The sequence below is a fragment of the Mytilus trossulus genome, chromosome 4 (genome assembly GCF_036588685.1).
Source record: "Mytilus trossulus isolate FHL-02 chromosome 4, PNRI_Mtr1.1.1.hap1, whole genome shotgun sequence".
Lineage (NCBI taxonomy): Eukaryota > Metazoa > Mollusca > Bivalvia > Mytilida > Mytilidae > Mytilus > Mytilus trossulus.
In genome coordinates, this window is record NC_086376.1 from 1839405 (window position 1) to 1857290 (window position 17886).

Here is a 17886-nt window from a genome sequence, read left to right on the forward strand (position 1 = left end):
TCTGTTTTTCCTTTATCGTGATTCATGAATGCATTATAAGAGCCAAATAAAGAAAATTTGTATGGTTATTAATATGTTATGTCAACCTAACCTGTACTAGCACACTCGCATAAATTTTTTAAGGTGTGACTTCATACATTGGTACATGTTTTATTATGTTTTTTAAATACAAAGTTTATTGCGCGAATTTTTCGTGCCAGTTGTAAAACAATCTAATCGGCGACCGTTAAACAACCCGTTTGAACATGAGATGAATGAACCTGTGAATTCGCGAGGTCAAATCAGGTTCGTGGGTTATTATGTAATCATTATTCTTTTGGGAGCAGATGATAAAAGTAATTTTACATTTTGCATGTTGTTATACTGTGTTTGAATACTGGCCATAAAAGATGTATAGTCGCTTCTTAATGTGTTTAAAAGTTGGGTATACTGTTTTACCTCTGTATTTATGAAATTAGGTTTCAGGGTTGATATAAGTCATCTATACCGGGAAATGTTAGCAGATCCATCACTCAACTACTTCCTGATTACAAAAATATTTGGGCGGGGATATCATCGGTGGGCAGTATCACTTAGACAGAAATTATAAAAATACTGCATACATGTCATTATCAATATCGGTTGGAGCTATTTTCAATATTTAATTCATTGTTACAATAGATGGAAATTTAATTTGATTATAATGAGAATAATGGGCTGATGTTAAAATATAGTCAAGTTATTGAAAGTCATATAGTTACAATATTTGTGACTTAAGATAAACATACCGATGGAAGCAGCATAAACACGGACAGGCGCATTTAAAAAGACACCTTAAAAAGCCAACACACTTTCCTCCACCGCCGCAACATGATGTGTCATCCTCAACTGATTCTTCAATAGCCTTAGTACATGTCCAATAACGAAAAGCGTTGTTCAGAATTGCAAGACCCCCATTAACGATATTCCTGATACGTCTAGTACCCTTTTTACTATTCAGAGGATTTGCACAACTTGGTAAACATACATTTTGGTAACGGAGGAGAAGAAGTCCTTGCGGAATTTCTATAAATAAAACAGAATAAAGAGTTTCTGTCCTACCATCCAGTAATTTTTTTGGATATTTCATTATTTTAGCCATCGGTTTCTTTTGTTTGTTATCATTATCGTCACCTGCTTCTGTTTTCTCCTTCATATATTTAACCTCGCTATAAATCTGAAAGATAATATTTGCAAGTTGTATAACTGTCAGAACTGTTCCAGCAATTGTAAAGTACATATACTTCTCAGCAACATCATCCTTACTTGTGCAATGCTTGTCCGTCTTTGGTAACCGTAGAAAATTGCTTCCGATTTCAGCGAAAAATTCTGGTGGAGTTGTCATATCAGTATACTGCATCCAGTCAAAAACACAATCTGCGATAATAAATACTGCTGAACAAACCCTGGTCAGGATTATACGAATTGATTCGCGTTTCATCTTGCGTTGCTTATTACTTGTGCCCTCTCTGGCCCCGTCCATTGTAGGAGATGATGGTGGCATGACATGTATTCTATAATTGGATGGGTTAGCCATACCTGGTTGTTCTATCGCTTCGATGCTACCACGGTGATAAGAATGGTCAAATCTGTTCATGGGATACTGGTCATTTGTTTGGTGTGACGGCGGTGTGTGTACAAATCCTTCATTAGCATACGCCCTTTTCATCATTTCCCTAGATCGTGTTCGCTCTTGGGTTCTGTCCATTTTATGAGATGATGGTGACGCGACATACGGTCTACGAAACGATGGGTTGCCCATATCTGGTAGTTCTATTTCTTGTGGGTTACCACGGTAATACGAATGGTCCAATCTGTCTTTGGGATATTGGTCGATTGACTGGATTGATTGTGGATTGCCCCTATATCTTTCATTTACAAAAGATGTTTCCCTCATTTCCCTGGACATTCCATACTGTGCTGAACCTCCATAACCAGGTCCTGTTGGGTAATACTGGTCAGGAGGATGCCCCCTATAAACAACAGAACGTTGTTCACTTCTGTTGCGTGCTTCATATGATGAATCTGGATAATGATGCATATTACCATTGATTGCAATACGACACAAAATCGTTAATGTGCTGTCTATGTTATCGGAACGTCTTTGTTATCTGCGTTTAAGATGTTGAACTTTAACTATGAGATAATTATGAAATCGTGTTAAGTTTTGTCATTGTTTTATCTTTTTATCTATTTCGTTTTATTCATTTAAAGTATTATTATTTTTATGATATTTTAAAGAAAGCATGTTTATTTAAAGCAACAAATGTAAAACGATTGATTAAAGATATAATCTAGATCTTTTGCAGTATGCCTTACGTTTTAACGCCATTTATCATAAAAATAAAGAAAGGAAGAAAAAGCGTAATTTTAAGATTATAACACAGTCACATCAGTGTTTTATTTTGATTTGTTCTAATTCAGGAGTATGGCATTTGTAATCCATTCGTTTGTTGTGTTCGAGCCTTTGATTTTGCCATTTCTCTTGCAACTGTCCGTTACGAACACTTATTAAATACAGAATCTGCTCCCGGAGCACCTCTATATATGCGTAAAGGTCGTCAGTTATGGTGTTTAATTATGTTACTCTGTTTGGTTATTAAATATACGTGTACTAAACGGCTTCCTTTGTATTTGATTGTAAGTTTGCTATTTGGGTTACTACTGGCGTTTCGTAGTTTTAATTTTGTTAGAGCGTCCTCTAGTCTCGATCATCCAGCCGCTTTATTTTTCAAAGTAGAGCGTCTGGATGACAAGTGATATAAAAATGGTAATTTATGACATTCGGAATAGTATCGGATTTTTTAGCTTGTATTTAAAGATAATGTACAAGACGAATAACCAAGAAGTTGGTTATTGACTTCGGAAGAAATTATATTACGATAATACTATTGAAAAGCCCGAGTGTACCAATTGTTGTTTAAAGCTATTTATATTTTTTTGTGACGACATACAAGTCGTGGAAAACACCAAACAGCATGGCTTCCATCACCGCGAAGGAAAATAGCAGCACATCAAAGTTTGGTAAGATGATATAACAACACAAACTGTTACATAAATTTTAATACAACCTGAAACATCGAGTAGTTATATTCTTTCATGCATGTCCGTGCTACGCAAGCAAGTTAATAATTATATACAATAAATGGCAATTTTTGTATTGACTGGGACCACTCGAACAGTCGTGTGTACGCTATAAATGTTGTAATCGACTTGTCTGGATCTGATTATCACCGAACCCGGACATTGACCTATAGTGCGACTGTCAACTTCCTGTGGTGAGTACTAACCAACTTTGCAGAATAACCAGAGAGCTTGATGAAGACAGACGTCTAATCCTCAACTCGTATCTGCCATTTGCCATACACGTACTTGGATAACTCAAGGTAACCTCACTTATTATATCAGTCTAGTTGCAAATACTATATTGGTGTCAGAAGTTTGTTTCAACTCACCTGGAGAATACCGGAAATGATTTTGTAGCGGCAAAATTTTTCTTTTTGAATTTTGAAACGAGAAAAGATTCGAAATTGACGAAATATAAGGATAATTTTCTAAGTGTTTAAAACAATTGTCAATAATCCTTTGTCAGTTTCACTGATTATTTATTTGACAATTATTTAATCTGTAACGGAGTTGCGCAGCTTTTAAATAATCACCCTTTGCTAAACAAGGAATGACTCAAAATGAACTGTTTCACTGTCAGAGAAAGGAATATGACAAAGTGCATATTTAGATAAATCATATGGTAATGATTTGAAAGACGTTTCATCCAACTTACTGGATATTCAAGAGAAGATTTTGCCATTCTCATGGAGGAATTATACCGTTGTAAATGGACTTGTGAAAAGTATAGACTTGTTAAAGAAATCTTTTGTACTGTGGATTTATCATTAATCCGCTATACAATATTTCACAACACGGATTTATCATTAATTCGACCAATGAAGTCTTCTTCACTTCACTGAATTTATGTTTTGGTTTTACTGTTCACATGTGAACGATGTGTATTTCAATAAAGTATCTGAACATCTGTATTTGGTCTCATTTGCCAGAGCTCAGTCACAGCGGAACGAACCATTTATCGACAAGAGGGAACGGTGACGCATAGCCACCCGACCCTCCTGTTACAAATCATTTTAGGAACTGAAGTTTGATTGATATTTTTTTCTTTGTCATTGTCAATGACAAAGGTATACCTGTAGGCAAGTGTCAGTGTTACTGAAACTTAACCTGTTAACAATTTAGTCAGTGTTACTGATTAATTATAAAGCAAGACATTGTGTCTTACATTTATTTCATTTTATAAGAAATAGATTTATTCAATCATGACAGAACCACTGAATATTGGTTTTTGAACTAATTTGAATCTCGGTCTATTACTGTAATTTATTCTTACATACTTCTGATTTTTTAACCCTGTATGCGTACATTGTCTATGCAAATTTTAAAATTGTTTGTATGCACATTGAACGACAAATTTATGTGACGTATATAATTTTTCTGACGTAAGAAACTCAAATCAATCCATGTGTTCGTAGATAGTAGATGTTTTTGTGTCCTGTTATTAATAGTTTATTTCAAACCAAAAGCAATACAGCTTATAGGTATATCATAAATATGTACATGTATATCATAGCAGAACATTTTAAATACAATCGGAGGCAAGACTACATAGTATAATTCGTTCAGAAGAATGTCATGAACATTTTATATCTGTGGCGTATTTCAGATATTTTCCTAAATTAGATAACTCTGATACATTCTTTGTTGACAATAATTGAACTAATTTAAAAACAGATGCATTTGTATAATAATACCTTTTTATATACATTTTTCTAATAATGTCATATTTTGGACATTTTAAAATAAAATGAAACTCATCCTCGATGCCACCCTGGTTACATAAGATACATAATCTTTCATTTCTTGCTTTTTTAGTGAATCTACCATATTCAATATTTAATTTGTGTGAACACATTCTATACTTAGTTAAAAATCTAATACATTGTGAACTTAAATTTTTTGTCAAGTAAAACTGCAATTGAACATTATCCACAAGGTGTTTATAGATAGTACATTTTGATGATGAATCGAAAAACATATTTCTTTCTTGAATAAAATGGTCAATAAGCCTTTGTTTGAATAAAATAATGAATGCTTCTTCGCATACAACATTCTGTGCATACCACATATGTCCAAAACCTAGGCTAAGTAACATACATTTAACATTATTAACCCATGATGACTTATTGCCTGATTCACACTCGTCATACATCTATAATACTAAAATTACGAGGTCCAATTTGTCAGCCGTCATCACGTAAAAACGACGAATCAAAGAATTCAACTTTATATATAACTAACATAGTACAAAGGTGTAGATTAAAAATTACACCACGCCAGGCCCTTTTGTTTTCCACGTTTTAATATTGCCAATAATTAAGAAGTTCCGGGTCGAGTCCGATACCGATACCAATAGTACAATCACCTGTTACTCATTACCTTATCTGTACGTTCCGAATCTGACAGGGACACCACCAAACAGTGTTTGCAGGATTAATATGCTATTATGATACATGGGTCATAATCACAGGGTTGACATTACTAAATTGTCAAATTGTTACCTATTGTAGTATTTTAATCATTAAAAGACTTTCTAAGATAACAATACGAATACTAAAAATCTGGACTAAAAATAAGGCGTTTAGGTACAGTTTTCAATTTGTTAGCGGGCATGAGTGACGTAAAACAGCGAATCAAAGAATTCAACTTAATTTATAACTAATATAGGACAATGCTGTTGATTAAAAAATACTCCATTTCAGGACCTTTTGTTTTCCAAATAATTAGTATTTATCATGAACAATAATTGATAAGTTCCAGTTCGACGGATTCAAACAGAAAGATTTGAAAGCAGAGAAAACTGTGTATCTTATAATCGGCATGATTTTATCAGATGACAATACTAATACTAATGTAAGGCCTGCGCATAGTTATATACTTTAATTCAGTCACGGACCCGCGATGTCACGGGTGTGTTCTAGTATCATTAAATATAGCACTAAGAATACAATTTCTCGTCCGTAATAGACGAACCCAATATTTTAATATTTTCACTTTCCGAGATATCAATAAAGGAAATCTTCCCAACTCAGAATAAACCATTGCGGTAGCAGTGGATTTTTTAACAGTCAAAATGCTTTTACAAAATTCTATATGAAGTTTTTCTATATCAGATGCATTATGAAAACCCCATATTTCACTTCCATATAATAAAACAGGTGATACATAGACATCAAATAAATACAATTTTGTTTGTACATTTAAACACATATGTTTAATTTTACCATACAACATTGATAAACATTTCTGCCTTTTGCAGCAATATTTAACTGAGTTTGTTTAAACTTTGCATTGTAATATAACATAACACCCAGATACAAACAATGATCAGCAACTTCAATAATTTCACCATTATAAAACCATTTTTCATCGCTTCTTAATTTACCCCCGTTTCTGAAAACAACCACCTTAGTTTTGCTTGTGTTTACAATAAGTTTCCACTTTTTACAATAATTATGTAATGAATTCAACATATTTTGCAACCCATCAATAGTTTCAGAAAATATAACAGTGTCATCTGCATACATCAATAAAAAACAATGAAAATTCTTTTATGTCTACTGGTAAACATAAGCTATTGATTAACTCATTTTCAAAATCATTTAAAAACATTGAGAATAGTATAGGTGATAATGGTTCCCCTTGCAATACTCCTTTTTCTACAGAAAAAATGTCAGAAAATTCACCTTTAAATTTTACACAGCTCATAGAATTGTCATATAAAGATTTAATAATTGAAAAAAGCTTACCACTAATACCACATTTGGCAAGCTTATAATATAAAAAATTTCTATTCAAGTTATCAAAAGCACTTTTATAATCTATAAAACAGCAATAAAGTTTTTTCTTCAGTCCCAAATATTTAGTAATAATTGATTGTAAGGCAAAAATAGTATCAGTTGTGCCATGACCGGGTCGAAACCCAAACCGAGCATCAGTTAAAATGTCATTTTCATTAGCCCACAATGTAAGCCTTTCATTAATAATAGTAGTAAAAAGTTTGCAGAAACAACTGCTTAGTGTTATACCTCTATAATTATCAGTAACATTTACATTATTTTGTTTTATGCACAGGAATAAGTATTCCTTTACACCACTGTTTCGGCATATATCCAGTTTCAAAAATCACATTAAACAATTGCACAATTAAAGGTACGAGAATGTCTTTAAAATGTATAAAATACTCATTTAACAAATTGTCAGTACCAGGCGATTTGTTACATTTTAACTTCAACAAAACTTTACATACTTCTTCTTGAGGAATAGACGCATCAAGTTCATTATACACACATTCTTGGTTATCTGCTTCAACATCATCAGTTATATTAGGACTGGTTTCAGTAGTTAGGTTTTTGAAATGATTAAAAAAATCTGACGACTTTAAATTACAATTAGTGTTCTTTTTTCCTTTTTTAAATACATCAAAAAACTGTTTCGGATTATGTTTTCGCCAATAGTCAATTAGGTTTCCTTCATATCTGAAGTAATTTCGTTTAACGCGATTTTCATACGATTTGTAGTTCTTCTTTGACTCGATCAGAATTTGGCGATTCAAATTATTTCTGTTCCTATTGAAACGCCTAATATTACGTTGATATATATAATACAGTTCTTTGCATCTATCGTCGAACCATGGTTTATCTGGTAGTGAGTTTTGATTGCTTTTACTGTTCTTATTGTTCCTTTTAATACAATAACGTTTTTCACAAAATGGTTTGAAGACAGTATTCAATGTTTCAGTAAGTTTTATAACAGTATTCTCAATACTTTGTTCTGTACACACCATTTGTTCAACATCACTGTTCATTGTGTCCATATGACTAATCAAACTAGTTTGCATTTCCGTAATTTTGTCCGGATCCCATCTGTATGTGCTGTGAAAAATATTATCATCACTTGAATTGAATGTTTTTATACCAGAATCGGCTATTTCAAGCGTCAAACGAACCGGTGCATGATCAGACCACATATTAAAGTCCATAACAACAAATTCATTTACATGATTTAAATAGTTTTTATGTATCAATGCATAATCAATAACACTAGATCCCAAATGGTTATAAAATGTTTATTTTCCTATTTTGTCACTAATTGATCGACCATTACATACCCGGAGTCCAGTAGATTTGCAAAGACGTAATAATTTCCATCCGAAATTGTTTACTGTTTTATCCTCAGAAAATCGAACCTGTTCTTCGTCATCACTGTCATAGCTGATAAAATTATCAATGGTATTTTTAACCGTGATGTTAAGTTCATCGTCTTTTATAAAATCTGGTTTAACACCTATTCGACTGTTCCAATCACTAATAGCAGCAACAGGGCCTAAACTACTGTAACTTGCTATGTCTTCAGTAAGACAGTCATAAATATCAACATCATATTTGTCAAAAAAAATGTTATTTTCATGGGGTACATATACAAAACATATATAAACATCATTGCTTTTATCACAAAATAAAGTTTTGTCCACCTTTACCCATATAACAGTATCATGAGAAACTTTCAATATTTCTATATGCTTTTGCAATGATTTGTTGTACAAGAGTACCATTCCACCACCTTTACCTTTTTTTCTTGGATAACAATTGATTAAAAATTTATCACCAAATATTTCATCATTTATATCAGTATTTTCATCAATCCAACATTCAGATAAGAAAACAATATCATTCTTTACAAAATTTTGAACAAAGTCTGCATTTTCAAGCTTATTTTTTAATGATCTATTTACATTCCATGAGACAATATTAAGCTTATGCCCAACCTCCTTTGAATCCTATGATTCAACAATCCCTTTTGGTTTGTGCAAAACATTGTTTATGTATAGTTTATTATAAACCATTCTAACAGTTTGTCCCTCATCTCTAAAAAATAGGATACAGTTTTTTCCTTTCTGCAATAATTTCCGGTGGGTATTGTACATTTATATAGAAATTTGTACCCTTTAAATTTGGAGCAATAAACCTCACTTTTTCTCTTTGCTTAAATTGTTCCTTTTAAAAGTTTTGGATTCTCATAAATTCTATGTATAACTTTTGGACTAGTTTGAATCTCGTCTATTTCTGAAATTTATTCTTACATACTTTTGATTTTTTAACCCTTTATGCGTACATTGCCTATGTAAATTTTTAAATTGTTTGTATGCACATTGAACGACAATTGTATGTGACGTATATAATTTTTCTGACGTCAGGCACTCAAATCAATCCATGTGTTCGTAGATAGTAGATGTTTTTGTGTCCTGTTAAATCGTTCCTTTTAAAATTGTTATACGATGATGACTGATGTACCCATATTTTGACTATTTTATTAATTGTGACTGTTTATTTAACGCATCATGTAAATGTAGCGGAATTTGATGAGACTGTTATTAAAGTGAGAGGGTTATCGCTATAGAACCAGGTTTAATCCACCATTTTCTACATTTGAAAATGCCTGTACCAAGTCAGGAATATGACAGTTCTTGTCCATTCGTTTTTGATGCGTATTGTTTTTTGATTTTGCCATGTGATTATGGACTTTCCAAATTGATTTTCCTCTGAGTTCAGTATTTTTGTGATTTTACTTTTTTTTTTAACACAGCTACATTTTTACAACTAAAGTCATTAAAAGGCACAGGGGAGGCTAAAGCAAATGCCGTACTAAGGGCAACGGAAGAAAAAGGTACACTTACTGAAGACAACATCTTTGATATTACAGAAATTTCTAGTACTCTTTGGACATCTTTATTAAAAGATAATTTAATAACTTTTAAAGAAGTAGAGCCACCAGGTGAAGATCTTGCATCAAAGGTAGCATTACTAAGGGATAAAATATCTAGTATTGAAAAGAATCGCTCTGAAATGGTAATTAGTTTTCAGTTACAGGCTGACCAGATGAGAGAGAAGAACCTGGCCATATTGGAACAACAAAGGTTGCAGTATGAGCAAGAGCGAGATGAATACTTACAAAAGGTAAAACTAGAGTTAAATCAATTTAGAGAAAAGGCAGAAACTAAAGATAGGGAATTAGACCGGTATCATGAAAAAACAGAGAGAATGCAATCTCAAATAGATCAGCAAGAGTCTCTTGCTAGAATTCAAAAGGTAATAACTGACAGGGAATCTAAATCAGGAGTAAGTTATAAACCTCCTTCAACTCCCGACAAATATGGTCCATCTGCTCCAAAACTGGCTATTTTTGAAGGCAAAAGTGACTGGCGACTATACTTTTTACAGTTCTCTACCATAGCTGATAGATATAAATTAGTGTTGTCAACGCTTAACCGGTTAAACGGTTAATCGGTCGAACGACCGATTACCGAATACCAAAAACGCTAACCGCTTAACCGGACTTTTTTCAATTTTGATATATTTGATAGAAATTTGTGTTGAAAATCAGATGATTAAATAGTTACGTTTTATTTTAAAATTGTCCTCATGGTAATTAGTTTGACAGATCAATTGTCCAGTATATTGATTGCTATTGTTAATCCTAACAACATAAACTTAATTAGAGTTCGGGGTAGGATCTTTTAGAAACATAATTAGTAAATTTGTTTTTTTAACAGTAACTTTAAATCAGTAATGAGATTTAATTTTACTAATTACTTCATAATTTCGTTTTCGATATAATATTGTGTTAACCTACATTTAAATGTGCAACCTCCGTAGTGCAAGGGTTAGTATTACTTAAAATTCAAAAATTGTGAAATGCAAAACAATGTGAATGTACTCAATGTATACGTGTTAGTACGAGTAACATGCTTAAAAAAAAACACAGCGAAGAAACAGGTCGTACAGCATGTACGATGACCTATAGTTGTTAATTTCTGTGTCATTTTGGTCTCTTGTGAAAAATTGACTCATTGGCAATCATACCTCATCTTTTTTTTTTTATAATTAATCATTTCAAATTGAAATACACCCCATTATTTTCGGAGACAACAAAAGGAAAAGGAAAAGAATAATCGGTTCAGACATATGAAATATTCAATTGTACGAGATTAAGATTTTTTTTTGGATTTTTTATTCTGAAGTTGGTATAAACGCTATAGTTGATACGGTGTATTTGATTATTAAAAGTCAAACTCCGCCAGAAATCTTCACAGACAAGCCTAATAAAACAAAAAGAAAAACATCAATTCTAAAAGCGTATTTATGACTTGGATGAAAGGTTGTCAAATTGACACTCATACCACATCTTATATCTCTGTGTAGGGTTCTATTGATAAGGCTTTCAAACATCAACTTAAATTACCGGTTAACCGGTTAATCGGTCGAACGATTATCCGAGTAACCGGTTAGGCAAAAGTGTACGATTTGACAACACTAATATAAATGGAGTGATGAGCAAAGATTGTTCAAATTAATAGAACTTTTAAGAGATAGGGCTCTAAAGTACTACAGTTACAGGGTTAAATCATTACAGGCAAATTATAAACTGTTTTGTCAGAAATTTAATGAGAAATTTGGTAAAAAGGAGTTACCCCATATTTTACGTAGATTATTACAGGATTTGAGGCAAGAAAATGAAGAGAATTTGAGAGATTTTGCAGAGTGGGCACAGGGGTTGGCGGTTGATGGTTACCCTGACACTCCAGAGAAGTTTGCTGAGACGCTGGCTACTGATGCATGTTTAAGAAGTTGTCTAGATAAAAGAGCTGCTTTGGTTGCCATGGACAAGAACCCAGAATCCTTGGATCAAGCAGTCCAATTTGTACGTAGTGCAGCAGCTAACCAAAAAGTTATTATGGGCGGTAAGAAGTCTGAAGTGAAGAGAGTTACATTTTCAGATACAGAAGATGTCCAAGAGCAGGAAGAAGAAACATTTGCTGTAAGGGTTGTTGAGAAAGATGATGATAAAAGAGGGGTAAGTGCTAGTATTATTGAGAAAAGAATTAAGAAAACAGAAGATGATCTTGCAGAGACAAAAATTATTGTGAAAAAGATTCTCAATATACTTAACCAAAATCAGGGTCAAAACCAGAGGTCAAGGAGTACATATAGGTCTCCTACACCAGAAAGATCAACAAGCCCATATAGGGGAACAGGATGTTTTCAGTGTGGAAAAGAAGGACATTTTGCCAGGGATTGTCCGAGTAGGATAATGTATCGAAATGGGTCGCCCATGCGAAGTAGGTCTCCATCACCAAGTACAACACTTTAAACTACCAGGGATCAAGAAAGACGGCCAATTCTTGATCAGCCCAGAGCATGGTGGCCAAATATGTACAGATGTAAACAATTTAGAAATAATAGATATTGACAATACAGCAAAAATTCAGGAACTATTTTTGTATAAACATAATTCAGATTCAAAAACATTGTACATAAACTTAACTCTTAATGGGCAAAAAGTTTTAGCTGTTGTAGATAGTGCAGCTCAGGTTTCCGTGATCAGTACATCACTCTTTAAACAGTTGGGGCCAAGAGTAAATATGAGGCAGCACATAATATTGAAAGGAGCTGGAAAAGGGTCTGAGATGGAAGCCAGATACACAGATGACCTTGACGTGACAGTTGGTAAACTCAAAGTCAAATGGAGGTTTGTGGCTGCAGAGATTACAGATAAGGTAATATTTGGTATTGATTTTTTGGAACATTTCAAGGCTATAATTGATCTAGGCAATTATACTGTACAGATAAATCAAGATATCATACCCGCCATTTGTTTAGGTGATAAGGAGGGTAAAATTTCACATGTTTACAGAGTAACGGTAGGGTACAAAACAGTTGTTCCACCACAGTCAATGAAGGTATTGAAAATTGAGATTGATAGGACACCTAAGTCTGATATTATTATACAACCAAACTATGAACTCAAAGGTTTACTTACACCGAATGTCGTGCTGAAAATAGGTCAGGAGGTCTCAACAGTAGTACACAATGGCTCCAATAAGTTTGTCACTTTGAAAGGAGGGTTGAAATTTGGAATTGGCACAGAAATAGAATGTGCAATACCTTTGACAGATGTTGATTAACTTGACAGGTTTTCTGACAAGTCATTTAATGATTTTGTAACACATCAAGTTGCCCAGGCTGACAGAATATCTGGTTCAGAGTCGAACGAAAACGCAAATATAGGTTCACAAGCACATACAATTTTATCCATTAAAGCTGACAAGAACCACTCTCATGCAGAGGTAAGTTCACAAGGTTTTGATAAAAACATGCCTGACAGGGTCTCTGTCAAGCAAGTTCATTCAATTAAAGATATAGATGAACTTATTCAAAAACATATACAAGATCTGTATTCAAGGACCATTAAAGGTATGGCACTGTCAGAATGTAAGGACATAGCAGAATTATTGATTCAATTTCAAGACGTGTTTGCGAAAGGGGATATGGATTTGGGTTTATTTAAAGAGGAAATTAAACACCGTATCCACACAGGAGATGCTACTCCAGTGAAACATCGTCTGAGGCGGACTCCATTATAGTTTGAAGGTGAGGAACAAAAACATTTACAGGATATGTTGGATAAAGGGGTTTTTCAGCCGTCAATATCTGATTGGGCGGCATGTCCAGTTCTAGTACGGAAAAAGGATGGCTCTATCAGGTACTGTATAGACTATAGAGGGCTCAACTCAGCTACAACAAAAGATTTATTTCCGATAGCGAAAATAGAAACCTGTCTAGATACTTTGCGTGGAAGCCAGTACATGAGTACGGTGGATATGGCTGCGGGATATTGGCAGTTGGAAATAGACGAGAGAGACCGCTATAAGACCGCTTTTGTGACTAAGTATGGTTTGTTCGAGCACGTCAGACCGCCATTTCGTCTCTGTAACTCGCCAGCTACTTTTAGTAGAGTTGTTCAGTTAGTATTGCAGGGTTTAACTTGGGAGGAGTGTTTAGCATATCTGGATGATGTCATCATTTTGGGTTATAGTTTTGAGGATCACCTACAGAAGCTGAGACATGTATTAGAGCTATTCCAGCAGTATAATCTCAAGTTGAAGCCATCAAAGTGCAATCTGTTCCAACAAGAGGTAAATTTTTTAGGCAAGATTGTTAGCAAGGATGGAATCTCAATAGATCATAAGAACATTGATACTGTACAGAAATGGCCAGTTCCAAAAAGTAAGAAAGAACTAAAATCATTTTTGGGATTTGCTTATTACCACAGGGAGCATGTGTCTCATTATGCTGCTCTGGCCGCACCTTGACATGTCCTTACAGGAGGAAAAAAGTTTAAATGGGAATCAGAACATCAAGATGCATTTAATAGTATTAAGAAGCCTTTAACTACACCACCTGTATTGGGATATCCTGATCCGAACTTTCCATTCATTTTGGATACTGATGCCTCTGAAAATACTATCGGAGCAGAATTGAGTCAAATTCAAAACGGCAAGTGTGTTACGGTAAGCTATGCAAGTAGGGTATTGAAACCAGCTCAGAGAAAATATTGCACTACACGGAAGGAACTTCTAGCAATAGTAGCCTTTACCAGACAATATCGTCATTATCTTCTTGGTAACCAGTTCACTATACGCACAGACCATACCAGTTTGAAGTGGCTCATGAACTTCAAAAACATAGAGGGACAGTTAGCTCGCTGGCTAGAAGAGTTATCACAGTATAACCTGATCATTCAACATAGACCAGGTAAGAAACATTCAAATGCAGATGGGCTTTCCAGGATACCTAATCACCAAGACCTTTGCTCACACTACAGCTCGGAGATACCCCTTAATTTGCTTCCTTGTGGAGGTTGTAGGTACTGCACTCGAGCAAGGAACCAGTGGCAAACATTTGAAGAAGATGTTGACTTTGTGGTACCTTTGACAGCGAGATCTGTCAGCTGTACTTCACCAGTCGGCATCACAGGATTAACCATTAGGTCAATAAGGAATGTAACATCAGACAATAATATAGGTATAATGGGAATGCCTACCAGTTATTCAAATGATGACTTGAGGCAATTGCAAAGTCAGGATAAACACCTAAGTACTATGATTGCCTGGTTAACACTGAATCATACTCCCTCTAAGCAGGAATTACAGATGCAGAGTCCAGGAGTTAGACATCTTTGGCAATGTAAGTCACAACTTAGATATCAAGACGGTATACTGTCTGATATCTATGAGGACCCTATTGGTTCTAGGATTCTTTTTGTTACCCCAGACAGTCTGAAAGATGAAGAAAGATGAATTGCTCAGGTGCTGTCATGATCTAAGATCTTCTGGACATTTAGGGAAGGACAATACACTTTCAAAACTAAGGAAGACGGCATACTGGTATAAGATGTCAACAGATTGCAAAATCTATGTAAGTTCATGTCATGTTTGCAATAGGCAGAAGAAGGCATGCAGGAAAGCAAGAGCAGATCTGGGGCAATATCACTCTGGGATCCCTTTTGAAAGGATACACATGGACATTTTAGGCCCTCTACCTGTAACTAAAATGGGTAATAAATATATACTTGTGATCCTTGATCAATTTAACAAATGGATTGAGTGTTGTGCTTTGCCGAACCAACATGCAGAAACAATTGCTAAAGCTTTTATGGACAGTACAATATCAAGATTTGGGTGTCCCTTGGAGATTCATACAGATCAGGGGGAAAATGTTGATGGTAATGTGATACGACAGCTCTGTGAACTCTTAGAGATAACGAAAACAAGGACGACAGCATATCATCCAGCTTCAAACGGTCAATATGAACGTTATAATCGCACTCTTGCGCAGATGATAAGGTGTTTCACTAAAGACGACAAGATAGCTGGGATGTACACCTACAGCAACTTACTGGTGCCATTAGAGCTACAGAAAACAGACAAACTGGGTTCACACCAAATTTCATGGTTTTTGGCAAGGAAAATATTCAACCTATTGACCTAGTTTTTGGTCTTGATGCACCTAACAGGACTAGAGAACAAAAAGAGCTAACAGATTATATAAAGATTCTTAGAGAGACGCTGACAGAGGTACATGTCCTTGCCAGGGAAAACATTAAAATGGCCCAGTGGAGACAAAAGAGAGATTATGACCTGAATTTCAATTGTAAGGTATATAAGGTAGGAGATATTGTTTTTAAGATAGATTCAGCCAGGAAAGTTGGGGTGTGTCCAAAACTGAAGGCACCATGGAAAGGGCCCTTTGTGGTAGCTGAGGTTAAATCACCAGTCCTATACAAAATTAGGAACAAAAAACTTCTGAAGTTGTTCATCATGATAGGCTCAAACTAGAGGAAAATGTTGGAAGATTTAACTGACAAGGAAGAACACTGTGACTTAGGGCTAGATTGGCTTTTCAGTAACAATGAGCCAATGTTGTGGAACATGATGGACAGTAGCCTTGCACAGTCAGACTCTCTGACTGGGGGAGGCAATACTTGAATTGGGCAGTCAGATTTTCTGACTAATAAAAGGAGCTCACAAGAAGCTGATCAGTTTACACTACAGGATTGGGAAACCCTAATGAACCTTGATGATAAATTTGGGGATCAGACAATAATCTATAATGTAGCCGATACTGTGGAAGCACAAGTTAAACTGTCTGATAGGAGCAGAGGGAGGGACAGGAAGGCCCCTGCCCACTTAAGAGATTTTGTAATGGACTAATGGTGATGTAGTTTGTGTATAAATAGTGAATATAGGTTATATGTTTAATTTGTTTTTTCTTTATCTTATTTTTAAAGAATGGAAGAGGGAGAGCTAGACTATGAGCCAGAAGAAGAGGAAGTGGGTGTGCTGATAGAAAAGACAGAAAAGGAAAGGTGTTTGCTGAAAGAACAAAGAATTAAAGGTAGCAGTAATAATAAAAAAAAGATCAAGACCATGCTGTATATGCTCTGGTAGGTTTGTGAATGTAAGAAGACATGTGCTTCGGGCTCATGTACCCTGGTATACTGCACCTCTGTTGGCATGTTGGACCTGTCAACTTCAATTTGGCCAACAGGGTGCATTTACCATACATTGCAACGACTATCACAACTCAGAGCAAACACATGGGTACAAAGAGGAATTTTTGGTTGACAGGGTTGAATTGATGAATGGCTTACTCATAGAACTTTGTCGTCAGTTCGAGGTTTCCACATTGGACAAATTGGTAACATTCGCCGGAGAGATGTCCACTCTAGAACAATGTGACAAAGCAACCTTTCATCAAACAGACCTACCGTTTCTGCTAAATTTCAACAGGATAAACCATTTTCACTCATCAGCTTACACGGTTTTTCCACCATCATACATACATTCCCTCTTACACTGGAAGGTCTTAGCTTAATTGATTAAATCATCCGAGGATTCTGAAAATTTACTTTCATATAATTGTAAATTGTCTCTATGTAAAATTACCTCACATCCGATACACACAGTTATTGACACACATTTTCATTGGGACTAATTCTTCCTTCAAGCCAGATTTTCTGGCTTGCCATCATACATTTGGGAAGAACAAGATAATGAGAAAGTTCAGATTAGAAAACTAATATCAAATTTTGTTTTTCCAAGTCGGTGGACAGCTTGCCTAGATGGGCATTTGTTAAAGGAGGATAAGAGAATTCTCCACACTATTGGAATCCATCCAAAGGTAGCAGGCAACCAGGTGGGTCGGCACTTTAATGAGTTGAAAAGAAGAATCCCAGGTATTTTTTTAAGCAATAGGGGAATGTGGATTGGACGTAAGTCAGGGGGAGAAAGATATGAGAGAGCAAGTTAAGGTACTACGAGTACAATTAGAGTTGGCCAGAGATTGCAAGTTACCCGTCGTAATTCACTGCAGAGGTAAAAACATAACTGCCAGGTGCTTA

General features: G+C 34.9%; 1 protein-coding gene across 1 annotated transcript; it reads right to left on the reverse strand.

The window, feature by feature from the left end:
* Positions 1-850: 850 nt before the first annotated feature.
* On the reverse strand, positions 851-2106 carry LOC134714371 (uncharacterized; the record flags this gene model as incomplete). Its single annotated transcript, XM_063575613.1, has 1 exon — positions 851-2106. A coding segment is annotated over exon 1 (1209 nt), but the record flags the coding sequence as incomplete, so codon positions are not given.
* Positions 2107-17886: the final 15780 nt, after the last annotated feature.